This window comes from Gambusia affinis, linkage group LG04, assembly GCF_019740435.1.
Source record: "Gambusia affinis linkage group LG04, SWU_Gaff_1.0, whole genome shotgun sequence".
Classification (NCBI taxonomy): Eukaryota; Metazoa; Chordata; class Actinopteri; order Cyprinodontiformes; family Poeciliidae; genus Gambusia; species Gambusia affinis.
Genome location: NC_057871.1, coordinates 24,085,092 through 24,106,381, shown reverse-complemented (window position 1 = coordinate 24,106,381; position 21,290 = coordinate 24,085,092). Strand labels below are relative to the sequence as shown.

Sequence of the window (21,290 nt, the reverse complement as noted above, 5' to 3'; positions counted from 1 at the left end):
CAAATGGACTTAAAATGTTAATCTGACCTGGCATTTTTGGAATTACAAAAAGTATTTTAAATTCATCACTGGTGGTGGGAACAAAACCATCACTGCATATCGTCTGACTCTTTTCAGACGCAAACGCCGTGGAACAGTAAATGCTAAATAAATAGTAAAACATATCAATGGTTTTTGTTCTTTGCAAAGTTTATCATCAACGGATTTCTTATTCTCCTCAAAGTTTTGTGTTCTCATGGACAAAATGCCATTTGAAAATCCAGAAAATTGTGTGTGGTGAAATTATTATTATTATTTTTAATACAAAGAACATACTTGTGGCCAAAGCGGGTACGAAACTTTCTGTTGACGTCGAAAAGTTAAGTATGACTTTCGAGAAAACCGCAAAGCAATTGTGTCCGATAATGAACGCAGCGCCTCTTCATGACATCACTGGAGTGACAGGGCAGCCGCGTGCTGGGGGGAGGAGGAGAAGGAGGAGGATCACCTCTCCCTAAGTTGACTTTGCCGTTTTTGGGAGATCAGATTCAGCTTTCCGCAAACCCACCAAGAGCTGAGCAAAGACGGGAGAGGAGAGGGGACGCCTTGACTTCTGCTGAATTCAGTAACCAGTCTGTCCACGGGTCATGGCCGGTTCCGTGTAGCGGAGCGGGTTTTTATTTCGGGCGGATTCCCCCCGGTTTGTGCGCCTGCAGCCGAGCGCAGCTCTCACTGCGGCTCCAAAGGGAAACCATATCTGGTCAAAGTATTCGTTGCTGTCACCCAGTAGAGCCGGACCTGCTATTAATAGCGCCGGAGGAGGTACGTAAATTAATGCAAAAGTTACTGTCTGCGAGCAGTAAAGTAGTCAAATAGGTGAAGATGCTTTTCTAGTTGACGGTGTTGATTTTGCATGGAGAAAGTTTTATTCAAAGCAGCAGCGCTTTAAGAGAGCGTCTTCTTGAAAATGTGTGGAAAAACTTTTATTTTATATGGCGGAAGTATATATTTTTTGCTTTTGAAACATGTTTGCAGTGTTGATAGAAATTAAACATATCTTTCCACAACGAACTAGTTCACGAGCAGCCATGATTTTTTCTTTTGAGTTTGGAAAAGCATGTTGTTTCTTGATATGGAGGAATATTCTTCTCATTCTCAATGTTTCATATTGGTTTACCATCAATGTTGATCATATTTATTCCTAAATAATGTACGTTTCAAAATGCAAACCCTAACCACATGCATACACCCAGTGAAGTGAGGTAACCTTGATGAAACATGACATTTTGGCCCCTATAGAATGCAGGCAGGTCCAAAAACGCTCGGAGTACGTTTACATTTCACTCATCACACAGGTTATTATGACACACGAGCCCTGACCGGTCTCCAAAATTAAAACGCTGCCATAAAGGAGTTTTCGGAAACAAAAACTGACAACTTTGTTTGGCAAGAGTTTGTGACGCGTACAGATGTCAGTTAATGTATCCACACTGAGACGCTGTCGCGTATTGTTTTAATACCCACTGTTTATCTGTGAAGTAGACACTTTAATGCAGAAGATAAGCACTCTTATGCATGTTATGTCATGTGGATGGGCGGACCAGTTGTCCCTCAGCTGTTTTCTACTGACCCATTCGAGAAATCTGTACAATTCAACAGCTGAGGTAATGCAGCATACTGACATAAATATGTTCAGCTACAATTTAGGTGATTAAATTCCAGTTTTCCTGAGCATTTAATAATCTGTTCAAGATATGTTAGTGATTGATCTCAATCGCAGACAACGGTGTACATCTATTCACTGTGGTGGTGAAAGTCGCATTAGCGTTAGGATTTTAATTATATTCCAATATTCAAAATATGATGCAACAAATGTCCAGAAACATATCTTTGAGTTTTATGTGGATTATCTTGAATTCACATATTGTCAAAATTACACATCCTCTAATAAGCACACCAACATTTGCTCAGATGGACTTTGGAGAAGTTGCAGAAAAACTGCACAGTTTCTGCAGCCACTTATCAAGCTGCTGTTATAATCTGGCTGGAGGCTTATTTTAACAATAATAGTTAATTTATATGTCCTGGCTGGGATTCACCTTTTTCAAAAGCAGAATTCACAAATGGCTTCTTTCCACTGAACAGTACGACACGAGTCGGTGTGGTTCGACGCACTATTTTGTCCGTTTTTCGTCGGAAAACCGGCCCCAAACAACTGACCCGTACAGCACCACAGCTGGGTCCTCTTCTGTTGTAGGTCAGTAGATCAACAGTACGGTTATGGTAGATCTACCGGGGTCACACAGCACAGTTCATTGCTTCGGTTTACCGGAAAACCTCACCGGCTGCGACAAGCGTGAGAAATACTAGTGCGTCACGTTAGTCGTCGCACTAATATGACGCCATGATGGGCATTTGGTTTCGACTCCACCTGTCCAGAGAAAATCCAACTGATGGTGGAAACGCTCTCCTGAACATGGCGGAGAAGATGTGTTTGGGATCACTGTGCTGTTGACACAAATCTACTGTCTCCAAGGTTCAACCTTCGGACCTTTTCACTCTCAGACTAAAGGTTGTTGCTGGTGGGGCGTGCTGTGGTGGCGGAGTGGGTTAGCACGCCCCACGTTCGGAGGCCTTAGTCCTCGACGCGGACGTCGCGGGTTCGACTCCCGGTCCCGACGACCCTTGCTGCATATCTTCCCCCCTCTCCTCACCCTCCTTCCTGTCTGCCTACTGTCGCAAAAATACGAGCCACTAGAGCCGAAAAACTCTTCGGAGAAAAAAAAAAGAAAAAGGACGTTGCTTGTCAGGAACAGCTCAGAAGCAACACCGGCTCTTGCCTGATGTCAGCTAAAATCGGCTCAAACACTTCAGGCATAACTCAGAGTAGCTAGTTTTGCGAAGAAGAAGAAGAAGAAGAAGAAGAAGGAACCTTCTGCTCTAAAATGAAGACATTCAAACATCGACACTCTGAAGGCTTCTCCAAGGTTTTACTGTCAGACAACCGCGCTGTTTGTCCACCAGGACATAAAGTGCTTGTCAATGAGTTCTTTCAGTGTTGAGCATGGCGGTGGTTATATCATGCTCAGGGTTAGCTCAGCTGCCAGTAGTAGTGGTATGTTGCACAAAGTGGGTTGATCATTAAGATGGAGGACTATATTTAACTTCACCTCAAGTAAGGACTACATGAGCAGACATGGTTGGGGGTTTCTTACAGCACCAGAATTGAACATTTGCTCATTGAGCATAAAAGACAAGTCCTCGCTAAAAGAAAATTAAATAAACTCTTCTATTTCTGAAAGAAAAAAAAAGTGGGCAAAATATCCAACAAAATTATTAATTATGGTTACAAAATGCACGTTTTCTTTGAAACTTGCTAAAGGACTCCGAACTACGATGTAATGTGGGTTTATGTATTCATTTGAGCTTAGATATGTAATTCCAAAACCAGCATGGCGTTCATACTGCTGTATTTAAACATTTCCACCACGACACGGCTCTAGGAACTCCATTAAAAGCCACTTCTCACAAGGACTCGTTGCTGTGTTAATCAATGGAATAGATTAACGCCGCATTTGCAGTTGGAATCTGTCAACTAACAGAATTCCTTTGCTTCATTTATCATTTTATATTTCTTATTTGGACTGATTTAGAGACTTCTAGCAGAGATTTATTTTTAAAACTAATCAGCAGGCAGTCTTATGACTTTTAAACTCTCTTCCCATCCAGTTTTCCTGCTAATTAAAGGTTTACAAAAAGCTTTTAAGCCCTCTGATAACTGAAACATATCAGCATTTCGCACAAGAAGAAAAAAATACTCCTGCTGTTAAAGCGGTTCCAGACGGATTAGTCTACTCCAGTTTGTGGGTCCTGTTTTGAAGCAGAGGCTTGTAGAAACTCAGATACAGGAAAGTGGTCTGTTTGATATCACCAGCGTCTTCCAGTAGACTTGCAGACAGTGTTATTTGGACTCCAGCCCAGTTCTTGATCTTATGTTTTGGTAACGTGTCCTCTCACTGATCTTGGAGAAAGCAGAACAAAATAAAGGTGGGTTTGACCTAGCTTCTCCCGACCATGGAAAAACACCTGCTGGCAGACGGAGGAAAAAAGAACAGCTTGCATCATATCTGTTCTCATTTAATGCAAAACATCTTGTGATTAATAATTTACTTCAGACTCCAAGAGGATCATGCAGGGACATATTTGTCAAGTGCATCTAAACACATCTCCCTTGCTGTAGCGTTTGAAGGAACTTTTGAAGACGGAAGCAAATTAGTGGGTCCCCTAAGTCAGTGTTTTCCCAATTCCAGTCCTCACGCCCCCCTGTCTGCATGTTTTAGGTGTTTCCCTTCTGCCACACACCTGGATTGAATCTTTGGGTGATCAACAGGCTTCTGCTGCACTTGATGGTCATGCAATCATTTGAATCAGCTGCTCTGGAGTAGAGGTACATCTAAAACATGCAGAGCAGGGGGGCCTGAGGACTGGAATTGAGAAGCACTGATTAGTGTGTTGTCTGTCTCTGTTTGGTTCAGCAAAGGAATAATTACTAAACTCCCATTTATTATAAATCCAGATTAGCTGGGCCAGGACGTTGGAGCTATATTGGACATTTGCCAGGCTTAAAGCTACAGTTTGTGATTCTTATTAGAAAGAAAAAAGAAGTTTGTTTTACATATTTGTTAAAACAGCCAACGTGGCGTGACTGTCTGTTGTAAGACAGCTACTCAGATAATCAAGCTACTACTCCTCCTCCTCCCTGAGCTACTATATAGCAACCTACGGAAATGCACCAATCACAGCTAGGAGGAAGGTCTTAGCACTTTCAATTATGCTTGTGTATGTGCTGCTCCATGTGCTAATGGCAGAGAAACAACTCACCATTCCGGGAAAGCTGTTTATCCACAGTCATGCTAACTAGCCTTAGCATTCGTGACACTGCTAGCTGTCCAGAAGACACTGTAGCACAGCAGAGAGGAAGGGGGAGTGTGTGAGCAGTGTGTATGCAAGCATGACTAAGAGCGCTAAGGCCCTCCTCCTGGTTCTGATTGGTTGTTTCAAACTGAGCTGTGTATTGCTGCAGTTAGAACTGGGAGGAGAAAAAAAAATCCAAATTCTTCAGAAAAGTTACACACTGTAGCTTTAATAAGTAATGCAGTTGTTTACTTGAACATGTTGCATTTCCAGAGAAGTCAAATGGGAGTGCTTCCCACTGGATTCACACTCAGAGACGCAAGATCAGAAGGAAACTTGCGGCTTAGTGCCGTTCCCAGGTCGCCACTCGACCGGAGAAAGCTGGAATTGAACCCACAACCTTTGAACTGCAGGATGGCTAGGCTTCCCATTGTGTCGCAGTTCCCTCGGTTCTTCATAGTGTCTGTTTACGGCGTGTTTCAGGAGAGCACACCTTCTCAGTTTTCCGTTTGCTGTGTAGATATTTTATCAGTTACTCGGTTAAATGACGAGCTACTGTAGATGTGATGATGATTGTCACATCATCATCTTCATCATCATGTGATGTGGGACACATCCTTCATGCAGAGAACCTTTATGCCTCTGCTGCTTACAGCTGCTGCTGCGCCAACAGTCTGGACACCTGGCCGCCTTTTGGTCTCAGCCTACCGTTGACGTGAGTGAGCATCACTGAGGTGAATGGAAATTATCATTGTTCTTTTTGGTGTTTTTTCCAAATTCCAGGTTCTTGATCTGTGTTGTTATTATTATTATTATTATTATTTTGTCTCTGTTCAGTCCACTGCCTCCATCATTCCAGATATTTTCAAATTAAGTCCACGTTCTCCTGCTCGATTGTCTTTTTCGTCTCGTCTTTCCGGTTCGGGGAGGTCGTGGAGGTGAGGATGCAGTTCAAAGAGGTTTTACCAAACTTTATTGATAAAATAACGTCAAGATGCACTCCCATATAATGTCCAATGGCTTAGCCTCGAGTGCCTCTCACATTGAAACCGACGCTGTTTGTTCCCAGGTGTGCGGCTCATCATGTCGCTGTTGAAGAAGGAGATGGACAAGTACAGGGACATAGACGAGGACGAGCTGCTGAAGAAGCTGTCAGAGGAGGAGCTGCAGCGGTTAGAGGACGAGCTGGAGGAGCTGGATCCTGACGTGAGTTTATTACACTTTGGTCCAAAACAAAGAGTCAAGATTATTTTCTCCTCACTGTAAAGCTATGGGGTCACGCTGCCTTAGAGGAACCGTTAACATGACGCACCGCAACCTGTTTTGTTTTTCTTCTTCTTTCTTTTTAATTAGAATACTGTGAGCTAGTTGATTTGATTTCTACCAGAAGAACTACACACACACACACAGAGAGAGAGCAAAAATATGAAAAAAGTGCAAACTTTATTCGTCTCCTCATATTCTTAGGTTTGTGGGTGAAATGTAAAAACAATAATAATAATAATAAAAATGTGAAAGAGATGTATATATAGTTTTGCCAAAGTTGTTGTTCTTATTGTGGTGTGTTCGGCCGCAGAAAATACAATGCATCAGGGGTAACTGTGTTGTCTGTGTGCTAATAGCATTTCTGCATGCACTGACAGCGCACTGTTACTTATGGTGAGCTATGGTTGTGAGGGGAGCTATATTAGCTTTCAGATGGATGTCTCGCTGCTTCTGCAGAGACAGGAGCCCCCGCTCCATGCCAAGGGAATGACTGGTGAGCCCCACCAGTCACTGCGCATGCGTGTTAGTGAGACGGATGCCAGCGGTGAGCAACTGCAGGGGCTTCCATGACGTAAACAGGACGACGCGCGCCTGGATTTGTTTGTGCCCGTCTGTGCCGACGGGCAGGGGCGCACGCGACGCTAAAAGTGTCCGTTTGATGTGACGTAGAGAGACACGTCCTGCATCACTTCTGGTAAAGCCTCTGAAAAAAAGACCCACGTAGGACAAAAAGAAAAACAACTCTGCCAGCTGTTTTGACTGAACATGAGCGCAATAATACTGTCATCAGGAGAACATTGAGTACACGTGTTGTCTTACTGTTGGACTTCTGGACTTGGCTCGGCTCTTTGTGTTTATATCTATTGAAACATGCTGGTTCATTTACTGCCGCATTGGTGTTCTTTGGTTAGTGCTCAAGGCTAAAGCACCTTTTATTTGCTGGCTAACGGGGGTGATTTTGTTGACAAAAATTTAAGACACTTTTTGGATTCTTAAAGTTGCACAGTCAAAAAATTTGCATCATTGATTTGAGTTATTTAGCCTGTGATAAGGGGTTTGTTTCTTAAAGCTATATTATTAATTAATCTATAAATGTCACAGTTTCAAACTAAATATTTAATGAGCCAGATAAATATTCAGTCTGAAATTTTAATTTCTAAATATTTAGCTCCAAATTAAAATTTTAGTTAGCATGTTCAATATTTATGTTTAGACTAAATATTTAGTTGGCAAGTTAAATATTTAACTAAAATCCTAAATATCTAGCTCCAAACTAAATATTTAGTTAGCATGTTAGATATTTAGCATTAACCTAAATATTTATCTTCAAACTAAACATTTAGTTAGCATGTTAAATATTTAGCTCCAAACTTAATAGTTAGTTACCATGTTAAATATTTAGCTCCAAGCTTAATATTTAGTTAGCATGTTAAATATTTAGCTCCAAACAAAATATTTAATTAGCATGTTAAATATTTAGCTCCAAACAAAATATTTAATTAGCATGTTAAATATTTCTTTTCATACTAAATATTTAGTTACATGTTAAATACTTAGCTTCAACCTGTATATTTAGCTCCAAACTAAATATTTAGTTAGCATGTTAGATATTTAGCATTAACCTGAATATTTATCTTCAAACTAAACATTTAGTTAGCATGTTAAATATTTAGCTCCAAACTTAATAGTTAGTTACTATGTTAAATATTTAGCTCCAAGCTTAATATTTAGTTAGCATGTTAAATATTTAGCTCCAAACAAAATATTTAATTAGCATGTTAAATATTTAGCTCCAAACAAAATATTTAATTAGCATGTTAAATATTTCTTTTCATACTAAATATTTAGTTACATGTTAAATACTTAGCTTCAACCTGTATATTTAGCTCCAAACTTAATATTTAGTTAGCATGTTAAATATTTAGCTCCAAACTTAATATTTAGTTAGCATGTTAAATATTTAGCTCCAAACTTAATATTTAGTTACCATGTTAAATATTTAGCTCCAAACAAAATATTTAATTAGCATGTTAAATATTTCTTTTCATACTAAATATTTAGTTAGCATGTTAAATATTTAGCTTCAAACTGAATATTTTGCTAAGAAGAAAAGTCACTTGCTGAAAGCCGTAAGTGGAAGTTGCTGAGGAAGGGGACGCGTCTGCCTGTCCCCTAACTGTTTTACATGCTGTTTAGGAAAAAACTCTGTTCACTCCTGCATTTTCTCTGGAATCTTATTAAAGAGATTGTTATTGGTTTTGAAACCGTCCCGTCTTTTTTAAACCTTGTTAAACCTTGATACCGGGAACTGGCCCATGCCTGTTGCTGGCAGGCTCGGTGAAGGATTTAGCTGTGCAAGATGAGAGAAACAGATTCTACTGTTGTTAAAAATAAGTTGGTACCGAGGCTAGTCATCCAGAGCCGAGATGAGAAAGAAAGCTCGGCAGGAACAGTGCGCCTCTCACCGACTGCAAATTCCTCAGGAATTTTTCTTAAAAATCGGATTGTTGCTCCACGCCGGCTTTTATTTACAGGAATAACCCTGAGGGTAGACTGACAACGGGCAGAGAGAGAGAGGAGCAGACTGGGGTGCGTGGAGGCTCGGGAGTGCTGAGAACCCTGATAAGATAAGGAGCTCTAAGTAGTGCTTCCAAGAGATCTGGTTTTCACTCTTGGTCCATCATGAAAAAAACTAATGTGCCGTAACGGTGTGGGAAACTCCTTGATCCCTCCGCTGGACAGAGGAAAGATAAGAGGAAGATTGATGAGGGAGTTATATTTACTAGCAGTATCTGTTTTGTATCCTTCTCTTCTGGCAGTCTGATTTTCTTTTGGTTAGTGGATGGATGTGGTTGTGGCTGTTCTTTTTTTCCCTAGCCTTTCTGGTGTGAGTGGTCATTATCATTTATATCTGTTATCATGCCAAGAGTGTGAGAATGGCTGCCGTAAATCCAACTTTCCCTGACAGTTTAAAGCAAAGACACAGAGTAAGAGCTGTTTCCATAGAAACCTGTGGAGAAGGTGCATCCTTACATTCCAAATCCAGCATCCTCCATTACAGCTCAAAGGGATTAAACAGGACATGTTTGCTTTACTTCATTCAGCCTTCCTGTTACCTGCTGAAAGTGTTTCTCTCTCTCTCTCTCTTTCTCTCTCTCTAGTGACATTGCTAGTAAAACTGTAAATTCAGGATTTCTGATAGTTTGCATCTCATTTTGTGTCACAGAAAATGGAGAGAAAACTGCTAGCTCATGTTGCTAATTGTAATAGAACTACACACCTTGTGCCAACTTGCAATACGCTCAACTCAGGTGCGACGTCTATAAAAGCTCTGAACTCCGACCAACAAGACGGCATAATGTCTCAGAGGTTCTTCTGACGGAAAACCTGTCACCATGTATACAGTGTACAACATGAGACAGATAATATTCCTTCCTTCTGCTTGTGAGGAAAAAACAGTAAGATGTAGGAAGAAAGTTTTGCGCTGACAATCAGTTTTGGGTAAGCGTTGCAAAATGTGCTAATGGCGGAGAAACAACTTACCGTTACAGGAAAACCGTTTTTCTGCCGTCATGCTAACTAGTCTGCACATTGAATCCGCTCTGAGGAGCTAGCTGTAGCCTAGCAGAGAGGAAGGGTCAGAGTGTACACAAGTGTGATTGACAGCGTTACAAAACAACATAAAAAAAACATTGTCTATAAATGTTACATATTGCTACTTTTAACATCTCAACAATACTACGGAAAAAAAAAGAAAACCGTCGTCTTCTCTCTTCCATCTGAGAGAAGATGGAAAGGCAAATTTTAAAACAATCTAAATTTCCCTTTCTGCCTAGAATGCGTTGCTGCCTGCCGGCCTTCGACAGAAGGACCAGACCAAGAAAGCACCAACAGGAACGTTTCAGAGAGACAACCTGCTGGCCCACCTGGAGAAGCAGGCCAAGGAGCATCCTGACAGAGAAGACCTGGTGCCGTTTACCGGCGAGAAGAGAGGTAGGAACCAGGGTTTCCTCTAAAGAAACCATTAATCATTTTACACCAGCAAAGCAGATTTCTTTGAACTTTGGATTTTCATCAGAAGAAACAAAACTTCTTAGGATCGCAACCTGTTTTTTTGTTTAGTTTTTTTTTGGGGTGGGGGCGGGAGCATTAGTGCTTTTTTTTGTACTGCTGCTTTTGAAAAACCCACAAGGATATCAAGTTTTGTATTGAAGGTAAATAAAAATTCATTCTTACCACTACACAGCTGGAATATTTCATGTCTTCTTTTACAACTAAAATCTGCTGAAGTATCAGTAAAACACTTAATGGACTGTGCAGCTCCAGCTTTCCATGGCTTCAGGTGAACATGCGACCTTTTTCCAGACGGTACGATACGGTTGCTTTGTTCTGGTGCAGCAAATTGCTTTTGTGTGAAACTCTTTCCCACCGACCACAGGAAAGGCGTGGGTGCCAAAACAGAGGGTGGACCCCATCATAGAGAACGTGACCCTGGAGCCGGAGCTGGAGGAAGCCCTGGCCAGTGCCTCTGATGCAGAACTCTGCGACATTGCAGGTTCATCCAGACTTGGATCCCCTCTAATGTAACACCTCAGAAATGTCTTCCACATACTTACTCTGTAATGAGTAATGAAGATGTCTTTGGCCTTTCCAGCCCTCGTTTCCCCTCGTATTAACTCTTCATTTCTCCATTTCCTTTAGCACTCCTTCCATCCTCCCTCCTCTCCCCACCCCTTCATTTCTCCATCGGTTTCACCATTTTCTCCTGTCCTACTTCTGCTGGATCTGTATCCATTAACTGAGCCGCATCCTGGGTATCTAATGACACCGCACTGTGTGTGCATGGAATATTTCAGGATCCCGCTCCTGCTAAAGAGGTTTTAATTGTTAACAAAAATGCTGCGTTCTCGTTCATTTCTCCATGTAAGCCTTGGTGCTATGTTTTCTAGACGTGACACATTTACTGATGCATGAGCAAACGATGTTTGGCATGAAAAATCTCAATAATTTTTATACCCCCTGCGGTAACATTTCATCTCAATCTGCATTTCATACCGATAGTGAAGCCCAAACCTACTCACACCCCTGATACATTTAGGTTTTAAAGATAATGTTATGATTTTTTTGGAGGATGTTTCAATGTTGATGGTGAAATTAAATCGGATCTGTGGAAGTGGCTAAAGATTAGGGTGATGGCAAAGACGCCTTCCAACCTCAAGGACCTGCAGGTTCACCATCGAGGATAAATCATCAAAATAAACGAGGAAACGTGCGCAAAGCTAAGAGCGGTTAAAAACGGGTTTGATTGTATTGACAGCACATAAAAAAACATCTATTTATGATTTAGGACGGCGTCAATCATTTGCGGCCAGCATTTCTGACTTGAAAATATTGTTTGTCAATGTATAGTTTTGGATTAAATTCCCATCAGTTAACAACAATAAATTGCAATAAACTGCATTTCTTACACTAAAAAAATGTAATAACTGAGTTTTTAGTGACTTAAAATTTTTGACTTTAGCTTTTTGCATAAAAATGTCGTCATGCATTTTTTTAAATTGACTGGAGAAAAAAACATTACGGTAGTCGATACGACTAAATTTGTCTTAGTGAGTCCAACGTTTCAGGTTTTTCTCCAAGTTCTTTTCACGCTAAAAGTGATTTGACAAATTTATTATTATTATTATTATTATTATTATTATTATTATTATTATTGCATGCACTTATCCATCTCTTCTGTCTGCCATTCACATTTCTGTCTTTTGTCTTCAGACAAACAAAAACCAAAAGCCCCAAAAAGGTTTTTTACATTTGAATCTGGGAAAGCATGGAAATGTGAATAAGTTTTGGAGTTTGCTCACTCTTGTCATAAATGCCTCTAAGAGCTTTTGGCCTTTTTCCCTGTCAGATTTAACACTGTATTGATTTTCATTTTGGTGTCTTCTGCTCTGTCAGCTATCCTGGGCATGCACACCCTGATGAGCAACCAGCAGTACTACGAAGCGCTGGCCAGCAGCACCATAGTCAACAAGCAGGGCCTCAACAGTACGTCAAACACACACCCACACACACACACACATCTGCTCACGCTGTACGTATGAACTCACGCAAAGTTTATTGGATTGTATGGAAACACTCGCAACAGGACCAGCATTCATCTGACAGAAACACGTTTATGTGACGCCAGGCAGAGAAACGAGAGCAGGCTTGGATTTAAACGAAAACGATCCTTCAGTCAGTCAGAACGAGAACACTAACTTTAAAATAGACGATTATCTTTAGCTCTTTTTTTTTTGTTTTGTTTTGTTTTGCTTTTGTTTCAGGCTCAAATCCCACATGTTTTCTCTTGGGAAAAAAAAAGACTACTGAGTCATCTGTTTACATTGAATTTTATAAACTATTGTACAGCTTTTCTTCGTCATTTGGACACGCGCACACTTTGAAAACCGTTGTATATCTTCTGAGGAGACGCTTTGTGTTCTCAGCTTTGAACTGTGTGAGAGCTTAACACTTCCAGTTTTATTCAGCAGATAAATCCGCATCCGGACCGCCAGCCGAACACGTTGGTCACGAAGGCTTTCAAATGAACAGTGATAAATGGGAGGGAACAGGAGAATTATTGACTAATTTTAGCATGGGAATCCCAATGTGTTTGTTCTAAACTTAACTGTTTTAAAGAAATAAAAAATTTCTCAATGGCGTTTTGAAGTTCAGCTTTGTTGTTTGGATGGGAGCCTCTTTCCAAAGCATAGCAAATGACTTGAGTAAAGAATATTTTACTCTGTGTTCAACAAAAATCAGTTTTGTTCCCGTCAGATTAATTTCCTTACAGCAACAGCAGCTGATCTCACGTTGCCTCCCAGGTGTGATCCAGTGTACCCAGTACAAACCAGTCCCAGACGAGGAGCCCAACTCCACTGACGTCGAGGAAACGTTGATGAGGATAAAGAGGAACGATCCTGACCTGGTGGAGGTCAACCTCAACAACATAAAGGTGGGAATGTTTTATCGCACTCAATAACCACAACGGTCCACATGATCGAAAAACCCACTGTGCAAGATTTACAAGATAGTTTGAAATAAAAAAAAGAAGACAAAGACTAAATATATTCTGTACATTGTTCTCCAAATGAGAGGATTTTTCAGTTGAAACGAACACTGTGTCCTGCAATTATACTGTCAAAATGAAATGTTATTTAATTTGATATCCATCTGCACAAAAATAGGATGCAAATGATTTTCCAAAATAATGGAATTAAGCGATTTAAATAAACATTTTGCTGTATCATATTGCCTTATCAATGCATTCATAGAGTTAAGTAATCTAAAACAACGACAGAACCCTGTCTTCACAAATGTAAACATCTTAAACTGTGTAGAAGAAATAATTTCAATTTTAATGGATATGTGTCAGAATTCTAATGTTTTCTTTTAATTTTTGTTTCAGGTTTATACCTGAATCATTGTAAATGTCCATTTGTGACAAAACCTGCATTTTGGAAAACTTAAATTCTGCTAGAATTCAGGTAGACGCTGCAATTTCTGTAAGCCTCACTTTCCTCCACGTGGTCTGTGTTTTTAAAGTGGTTTAACTGCAGAGCCGCAACGTGACTGTCAAAGCGTGAATCCAGTTTTCATGTCGGAAAAGTGTTTTAAATTTAAACCAGTGGATAGGCTGGTTTAAAATCTATTTATGTTTGAAGCTTTTAAGATTTTTGAGTCGTCTTGCTCAGAAATGCAATCGTGTTGCTCTTCCACCGTGGTCTCCTTGTCACCCAGAATATCCCCGTCCCAACACTGAAGGCTTACGCCGAAGCACTGATGAAGAACACCGTGGTGGAAAGGTTCAGCATTGTTGGAACAAGGAGCAACGACCCTGTAGCATTTGTAAGATTTCTACCTACTTAGACACAAAATAACATCCCTTCATAGCAAACGGTTAGCCGAATTCCTGCACCGTTTCTCCTCAGGCACTGGCAGAGATGCTGAAGGCGAACTCAACTCTGAAGAGTCTGAATGTCGAGTCAAACTTCATCACCGGGGCTGGAATCCTGTCCCTGATTGAATCACTGCAGCATAACACCACACTACTGGAGATTAAAATCGACAATCAGGTGCCAGCCAAACTCCCGCGCGCCGCTCGCTGCGGGCGGATTCACTTTGCACAAGCCATTTGTACCACTTCAGGCTAATGCCTTTTAGATGACATAGTGATGTCACACTGCACAGTTACGCATCAGTGACTCACTCGTTTTCCATAACACGCCTCGCCGTTTGTTCTTTTTCCATATTTATCACTTAGAACGAAGGAGACGAAGAGAAACGCTACCTTTATCTGCCGTCTCTGCGTTTGTAGTAGATTTGTGGGTTTTATTTTTCAAAGTGCAGGCCTCAGAAAATTGGAGGGAAGATGGAAAAAAAAAAAACATCCAAAAATTAAAAAGAAAAATTGGTTAACGCTTTATTTGAAAGGGTGTGCGTAAGATTGACATGACACTGTCATAAATGATATAACATGTCTGTCATGAACGTGAAGGAGTCTTTATGAATGTCTATGACTGTTGTTCTGAAGTGTCATTCGGTAAATAATGACACTTTAATGCAATGTTGCTTTAAAAGTTGCACTGAAACTAAATTAAAAGTGTCAACTTTGCATTAAAGTGTCATTATTTACCAAATTAAGCAACCTTGGCTCTTTTAATGGACTTTTAATGCAACCTTTAGCACAACCGAATTTACCGAATGACACTTCATGACGACAGTCATAGACATTCATAGACTCCTTCATGTTCATGTCATCTGTCATATTTACCAAATATGTTACCAAAAATGTATTATTTACTAAAACAAATTTTTAATTCAGTTTTTTTTATTCAAATCTAATCTGTTTTTCAATAATTATTATAAAATATAAGTTGTTCAGATGTATAAAATAATGTTTAGAAATGTTTTTCGCCATGCTCTTCTTTCTGATGAACTTAACAAACCCAGTTAAATTCATCAAACTATCTTGTTCCTCAAGTTAGCATAGTTAGCTAAGCTAGCAAGTGTGAAATGGACAAGTTTCTGACAAGCTGTAAAAAAATCTTATGGTGCGTTCACACCAAGCGCGTTTCAGCGTCAGGCGCGTCTGGTTTACACTCAAAGTCTATGTAGAGCTTTAGATGCGCTCGATGCGTCAAACACTCCAAACTGTTCAAATCGCGCCACACAAGACGCTTTAAAGGCACCTCAACGGGCCTCCACTTAGACTTTGAAAGTAAAGCAGACGCACCTGACACGCAAAACGCGTTTGTGAACACACCGTGAGAACTGTGTAGGAACTATGGGCGGTGTGTTTAATACAACATATTTTCTGACAAATAAAAGAGAGGATTGTGATGAACAAAATTCTCTTCAAAAAACAGATTAACAGTGTCATCATGGGGCGTGCTGTGGTGGTGTAGTGGATAGCGCAACCCACATTTGGAGGCCTTGAGTCCTCGACGCGGCCGTTGCGGGTTCGATTCCCGTACCTGACTGACATTTGCCGCATGTCTTCCCCTTTTTCTTCCCCCTTTCCTGTCAGCCTACTGTCATATAAGGGACAGTAGGCATAAGTACTTACTGTCATAAGTATAAGGCTTATAACAGGATAAGCGTTATACTTATGAGGCTTATACTCATAAGCCCCACACCCCCTGTGGAAAACAGGGGGTGTGGAAAACACACCCGGGTTTTGGTTTTTTTTCCCCAAAAAACCCCCTGGTGGGAAAAAAACAATGTCATTATATCACCTGGTAATAAAAATCTTTCACCATACAACTCATTGCTAACTAAAACCAGGAGGTCTGAGGCAGTATTTATGCTAAGTGAATAAAATAGTGAATAAAAGTAAAAACAAAAGTTCTAAAAGTTGATGACTACACATTTTGAAGCATTGAGTTTGTAAAGGGAATCCCCAATCAGAAGCCAATGCTTGCTTGGGATGCCAGTGGTTTCTTAACCCCTCATCTTCCTCTATTTCTCCTCCTTCTTCTTCTCTCTTTGCGTTGCTCCCTCCTTCCAGAGCCAGCCGCTGGGAAACAAAGTGGAGATGGAGATAGCCAGCATTCTGGAGAAAAACACCACCTTGTTAAAGTTCGGCTACCATTTCACTCAACAGGGCCCGCGCCTGCGAGGCTCCAATGCCATGATGAACAACAACGACTTGGGTGGGTTTTACACAAACATCCACACCTGCGCACATAGGATCCATCACTGTATCATGCGAACACGGGCGTTTCTGGGAAAATAAAACTCGTGGCGCAAATGCTGGACTCGGCAGATCCTGAAAACCCGAGCTGCTTATGTAACCCCGTACAATCTGTCAGCAGTATGTTGCATTTGGCAGCGATGGCTGATGTGCCGCTGACACCTTATCTCCACTCTATCTGCTGGAGTCCTACTTCAGAGCCCAATAGGAGAGCTGCAGTGATGTCATCAGTTGGTAACTCGGTTGGGACGGCCAATAAAAACAGAGCCTTCCCAAGTCGTGACATAAGAACTAAGAAAAGACAGAAGAGAACAAAATGTAACAAGGAAAGGAAGTGTTTTCTGCCCTCTTGCATGTACAAGTCATTTGATGGATTACTTTCTATAAACACATGGATTTAAACTTTATGGTGTCAGTTAGCAAACAGCCTTTTTAGGTTTGTATTGTGAATCTCTAAGTGGAGTGCAAGTGTCTGCCATAATTAACGTTGTTTTTCCTCCGCCACCTCGCCGCCATCGTCGTCGTCTTAAAGCCCGGGTCGTCAGGTCAGAATCGGACGGCTCCTTCACCTTCACTCTGTCCGTTCCTGAGCTGGAGAGAGCCTTTGGAAAAAAGTTCAAGTGCAAGACTAAGTGAAACCAGAAAAACGCATATGAGACGCAGTCGCCACGGTGTGCAGTCACTCAGGTTTCCCTTTCTTCTGCCGCCAACTCCTCTCACTTTTCTTTTTTATGCTGCCAGTTCCTCTGCCACCTTCTGAGCTTTTCTGCTTCGCCTTCCCGCAGCGCCTCCCATTGATTCTTTACTTTTTAATGATCCTGTTGTTTCCGGCTCTTCAAGAGCGTCAGAACAATTCCACCTAATGATGCAGCTTCTGGATGTCTCGTCTTCTCGGGCTTTATTGCTAATCTGCAGGATGCCATCACTTTTTTTTTACTTAGCTTTTCTATGGAAATTTTGCTTTTCAAAGAAATCTAAAGACGTCTCTTCTGTTCTGCTGTGGGTTTTTCCACCTTTCTGTTTTCTTGATGTGCTCGGTTCACTCGGCTCATTTACATTCCTGGTGCGCTCAGTAGCCCAAAACCGGATCACCCTTTGGATAGTAGTTCTTCTTCTTCTATGCTTTTTGGCGGTTGGCAAACAACAAAATTGACCTTTGGATAGTTATTCCTGGATGTTGGTCATCCGTTTTTGTAAGAAAAATCACATAAATGAGTCGTTGGTCTTGTGTTTGGCTTCAAGCATATAAACTCTTACCCACTCACACTGGGATCTGCTTATAATCCAAGATTGGGTCGCAGGCTACTCGGTCTGCCACACTACTCAGATTACTGTGGTGGATCCCTCCCAACCCATTGAATTCTGGGTATTTTCCTGGTGGGATCTGTCTGGAAAGCTTTCAAACAGAGGAAACCTGGAAGCAATCTGATCAAATGCCTTCCATCTCTGGCAATCGCCGACTTCTCCGTTACCGAGGTGACCACACCTGGAGCCAAATCCCCAGAAATTACATTTTAACAATATAATCCAATTCTTATACCAAATAGAAATGTTGCAAAAGTAATTTTGCTGTGCTTTCTTCGTGCACAATGACAATAAAAGAAGTTCTGATTCATCAGCGCTGCGTCGGACATTCATTCGTTCGAATATAACCCTGAAGATCATCATGGCCCCAGTTGTTCAAAGGGTGTTCAACTTTCAGCTCCTTTAAATTTCAAAATAAAACCTTTTGTTTGTGTTTTTTTTTCTCCATATTTTCTTGTCAGTATCTCACACTTTTCTTCTTCCTCCCCCCCAACATTCCTATTCCTCTGTTTCTTTGTTTTCCCACTGCCCAGTTTCAGAGAGTTTTTAAATATTTCTTTTGACTACTCTCTCTCTGTTTTTCCGGTGTTTCTTTTCTGTAAATGACCAGATACAATTAAAAATTTCTCTGCTTTAGTATAAGACCTATCTCGATGCTTTTTCGCTTTACTCTTCCATGTGTTTTACAGTAGGCATGGTTTATTCAGAACGATGTGCATTCATCACTTTGTGCATTTTCTCATTCATTTGGTCCCATCTGACCCAGCCTTCTACAAAATGCTTTCTGTGTCCTCTAGATAGCTTCTGGCAAACTGCAAATAAGACTTCTTATATTTCTTCTTCAAAACAAAATATCTTTCTTCTTCCCTCCTTTCCATGCAGGCCAGATTTGTGAAATTCACATCTGATCAAAGTCTTATTACAGTAGTTTTGTGCTTGGCTTATCTTTGTAACTCTGAGTTGTTCTTTCCGTTTGCAGTAAGAAAGAGAAGGCTTGAGGGAGGACCCATCTTCCCAAAGTGTCGGACAAATGTGTAAAAAAAAAAACAACCAAATGGCTGCATTCATCCTCCTCCAATCATCCATGACCTCCATCATCAACCTCTTTATCGTTTGGTAAATCTTGTGAAAATAATTATTTTGTGCATCTGGATTGGCTAAGACCTTAAAAGCCGCAGCTCTTTGTGCTCACCAACCAGGAGATGCACACTTTGTGTCAGTAGTAAAAGTCTAGTTTTGAAAACAAATGGTCATTTTTTTCCTGTTCGTGACATCAATTCAGTGTTATGAGTACTGTTTTGTAAAGGGGATGTGTTGCCATTACTATCACTTCCCTTCAGTTTTCTTGTCAACTTAATAGTATATTCTATGAAGACAACGATGAAGCTCAGACTCAGAAGATAATAGATATGCAGAAGAATTGTTCTAAAAATCTGAGGTGACGCGTCGTTTTTGTGTCAGATGCTCCGTTATGCACATATTTCTGCGGTTTTAAAGCTTTCTATTGTGAGACGTGTCACTTTATATGTACCATATTTATTTGAGAAAAACCTTTTAAAAGATTTAAAGCTTTAAAAACAACCTGTTGTTTTTTAACAAAAAGAATCGCTTTCTTAAATTTGTCTGTAAGGAGATGCAACTTTCTGACCTTAATGATAAAAAGAAATGTTTCAGGAGAAAAAAAAATATTCAGGTTACTCTTTTGGTGTGGTGAATAACTTTTTTTTTAGTACTTCTTGTTGCAAAAGATATTTACTGTATTTATATGCATCTATGCCTGATTAGTTATCATTTTCAGGATGCCCCAAAGAAAATACAATATTTTTAACCATCAAAAACTACAGTTCCCTCTGTTTCAATTTTAAAAAGTACAGAGCAACTCTAAATCAGTGGGAATGTCTCGTTGTGACACAAATTGAAAATTGGGGGGTTATCGACCCAACTGATAATTTGTAAAGCTCTAGTAAAACCCACAGATGTATGTAATCATAAATGACAAGTTGTGTCCACAAGGCATGTTTTATATTCAAACAGTTTTACCCAACACAGATCCTAAGGACTGATAATCCTTGTATTCTCAAAGTCACATTAGTGCTGGATGTAAACATTTGTAACCGAGTGTCAAACGTCAAAAAGCACTCGACTTTGAACACTTTACTACTCTGTTCCTCTGTTTTTTTTTTTCTTTTCTGGTTTAGTGCTTGACTGTTTGTTTGTTTTTTATGTAGAACGCACAGTTGTTAGTTGAAAGTGTTTGTTTATGAGTTTAATAAAGTTTGAGATTTAGTTTTGTTGCAGGTTCATTATTTAATTTAGAATAGTCTTTGTCCTCCCCATGTAAGCTGCTGCGATCTGACAGCAAGACCAGAGTAACACCTGGTGGCAAAATGGAGCAATAGCACTGTTATGCTTTTTCACTCTGGTCTTTTTTTAGTTTACCATGACCTAATCGCTACTACACTGTTATAAACTAATAAAACTGCAACACATTTATACACAAGTTCTCAAATCCACTGTGCTTAAAAATGAGACTCTCATCCTGAAATTACATTTAGTAAGCTTAGTGCTTTGAAAAATGTCTAAACTTTTCCATTTGGACTGTAGTACCAGTAGGAAACTGGTACTACAGTTTTTTCAGTGTTGCAAAACCAAAGGCGACCTCTTTGCAGACTTTTCAAGTAAGTCGTACACGGTCAGTGTTTTGTTTGTCTTTTTTAATGTATTTATTTATTTAAATTTAAAATCGGTTGCAAACAAGACAGTCTAACTCTAAAATTATCTTTCTATGAACCCCAATTAACCCCTGTACATCTTCACAACACGTAAAGCATGCTTTTGAAAGACTTGAAAGTAAATGCTGAACTCAATTATAGTCTGATACATGATCATTCGAAATTATTACATTTTGGTAAGTTGGGTTGTATATTTAATGGCATAGAGTGATTCACAGAAACTAAGTTGGACCTACATATATTTAGCTTTAACTGCTTTTAATTGTTCTGCTTTTGTTTGTTGTTTTTTTTACCCATTTCTCTTTCCCCCAGAATCATATATTTTAACATGCTCCAAATAACATGGTATTTTAATTGAAATATTGCTTTAAACCAAGTTCAAGTCCAAATAAGTTCGCAATGAACAAAATGTCCGCCGAAGGTGACAGACGGTCGCGGGTTAATACGGCCATTAATGGCTTGCCAACAATGGCAATGATTTCGAAGAGCACTAGGATATTTTTCCATTTAGTTTTGTTAGTGTTATAGCCTCTGATGTACCATTTCATAGGCAGAATTTAGTGACTTTTGGTGTTCCTCGACCCACTCTTCCAAGGACAGGTCAAGACCCTCATCATCCCCACCCAATCCCACAAAAAAAAAATCCACAGGCAACTGTGGATTTCTACCTAACATCAGAAAGTAGGGAGTCATGCCAGTAGTTTGGTGGACCGTTGTATTATAGGCAAAAGTGAGTTGGGAAATATGCCGGGGCCACTTATGTTTCTGTTCAGGTGGGAGAGTCCGAAGCAAATCATGCAGGGTGCGATTAAAACACTTGTATTGCCCATTCCCCTCAGGATGATAAGGGGTAGTGCGAC

At 40.3% G+C, this 21,290-nt stretch overlaps 1 protein-coding gene across 12 annotated transcripts; it reads left to right on the top strand.

Annotated features, from left to right (window-relative positions):
* Nucleotides 1–451: 451 nt before the first annotated feature.
* tmod1 (tropomodulin 1) lies at nucleotides 452–19,984 on the top strand. Of its 12 annotated transcripts, none has more exons than XM_044114613.1 (13): nucleotides 452–801; nucleotides 5,549–5,627; nucleotides 5,753–5,831; nucleotides 5,963–6,099; nucleotides 9,996–10,152; nucleotides 10,598–10,714; nucleotides 12,115–12,204; nucleotides 13,023–13,153; nucleotides 13,939–14,046; nucleotides 14,130–14,273; nucleotides 16,208–16,352; nucleotides 16,926–17,064; nucleotides 18,678–19,984. In XM_044114613.1, exons 4-12 carry the CDS (start codon nucleotides 5,977–5,979, stop codon nucleotides 17,027–17,029), a joined length of 1,119 nt encoding a protein of 372 aa, XP_043970548.1. In that variant the 5' UTR covers nucleotides 452–801; nucleotides 5,549–5,627; nucleotides 5,753–5,831; nucleotides 5,963–5,976; the 3' UTR covers nucleotides 17,030–17,064; nucleotides 18,678–19,984. The 12 variants fall into 12 exon arrangements, 11 of the variants coding, with proteins under 11 accessions (XP_043970548.1, XP_043970551.1, XP_043970549.1 ...); XR_006370425.1 differs by having other exon boundaries at nucleotides 484–801; nucleotides 5,731–5,831; nucleotides 16,926–17,080; XM_044114616.1 differs by having other exon boundaries at nucleotides 485–801; nucleotides 5,549–5,608.
* Nucleotides 19,985–21,290: the final 1,306 nt, after the last annotated feature.

Excerpts from the sequence above, each read along its gene's own strand:
- tmod1 (XM_044114613.1), top strand. The coding sequence starts at position 5,977 with ATGTCGCTGTTGAAGAAGGAGATGGACAAGTACAGGGACATAGACGAG. Across the intron at positions 6,100-9,995 it reads TGGAGGAGCTGGATCCTGAC|AATGCGTTGCTGCCTGCCGG; the intron begins GTGAGTTTATTA and ends CTTTCTGCCTAG. Across the intron at positions 14,274-16,207 it reads AGATTAAAATCGACAATCAG|AGCCAGCCGCTGGGAAACAA; the intron begins GTGCCAGCCAAA and ends CCCTCCTTCCAG.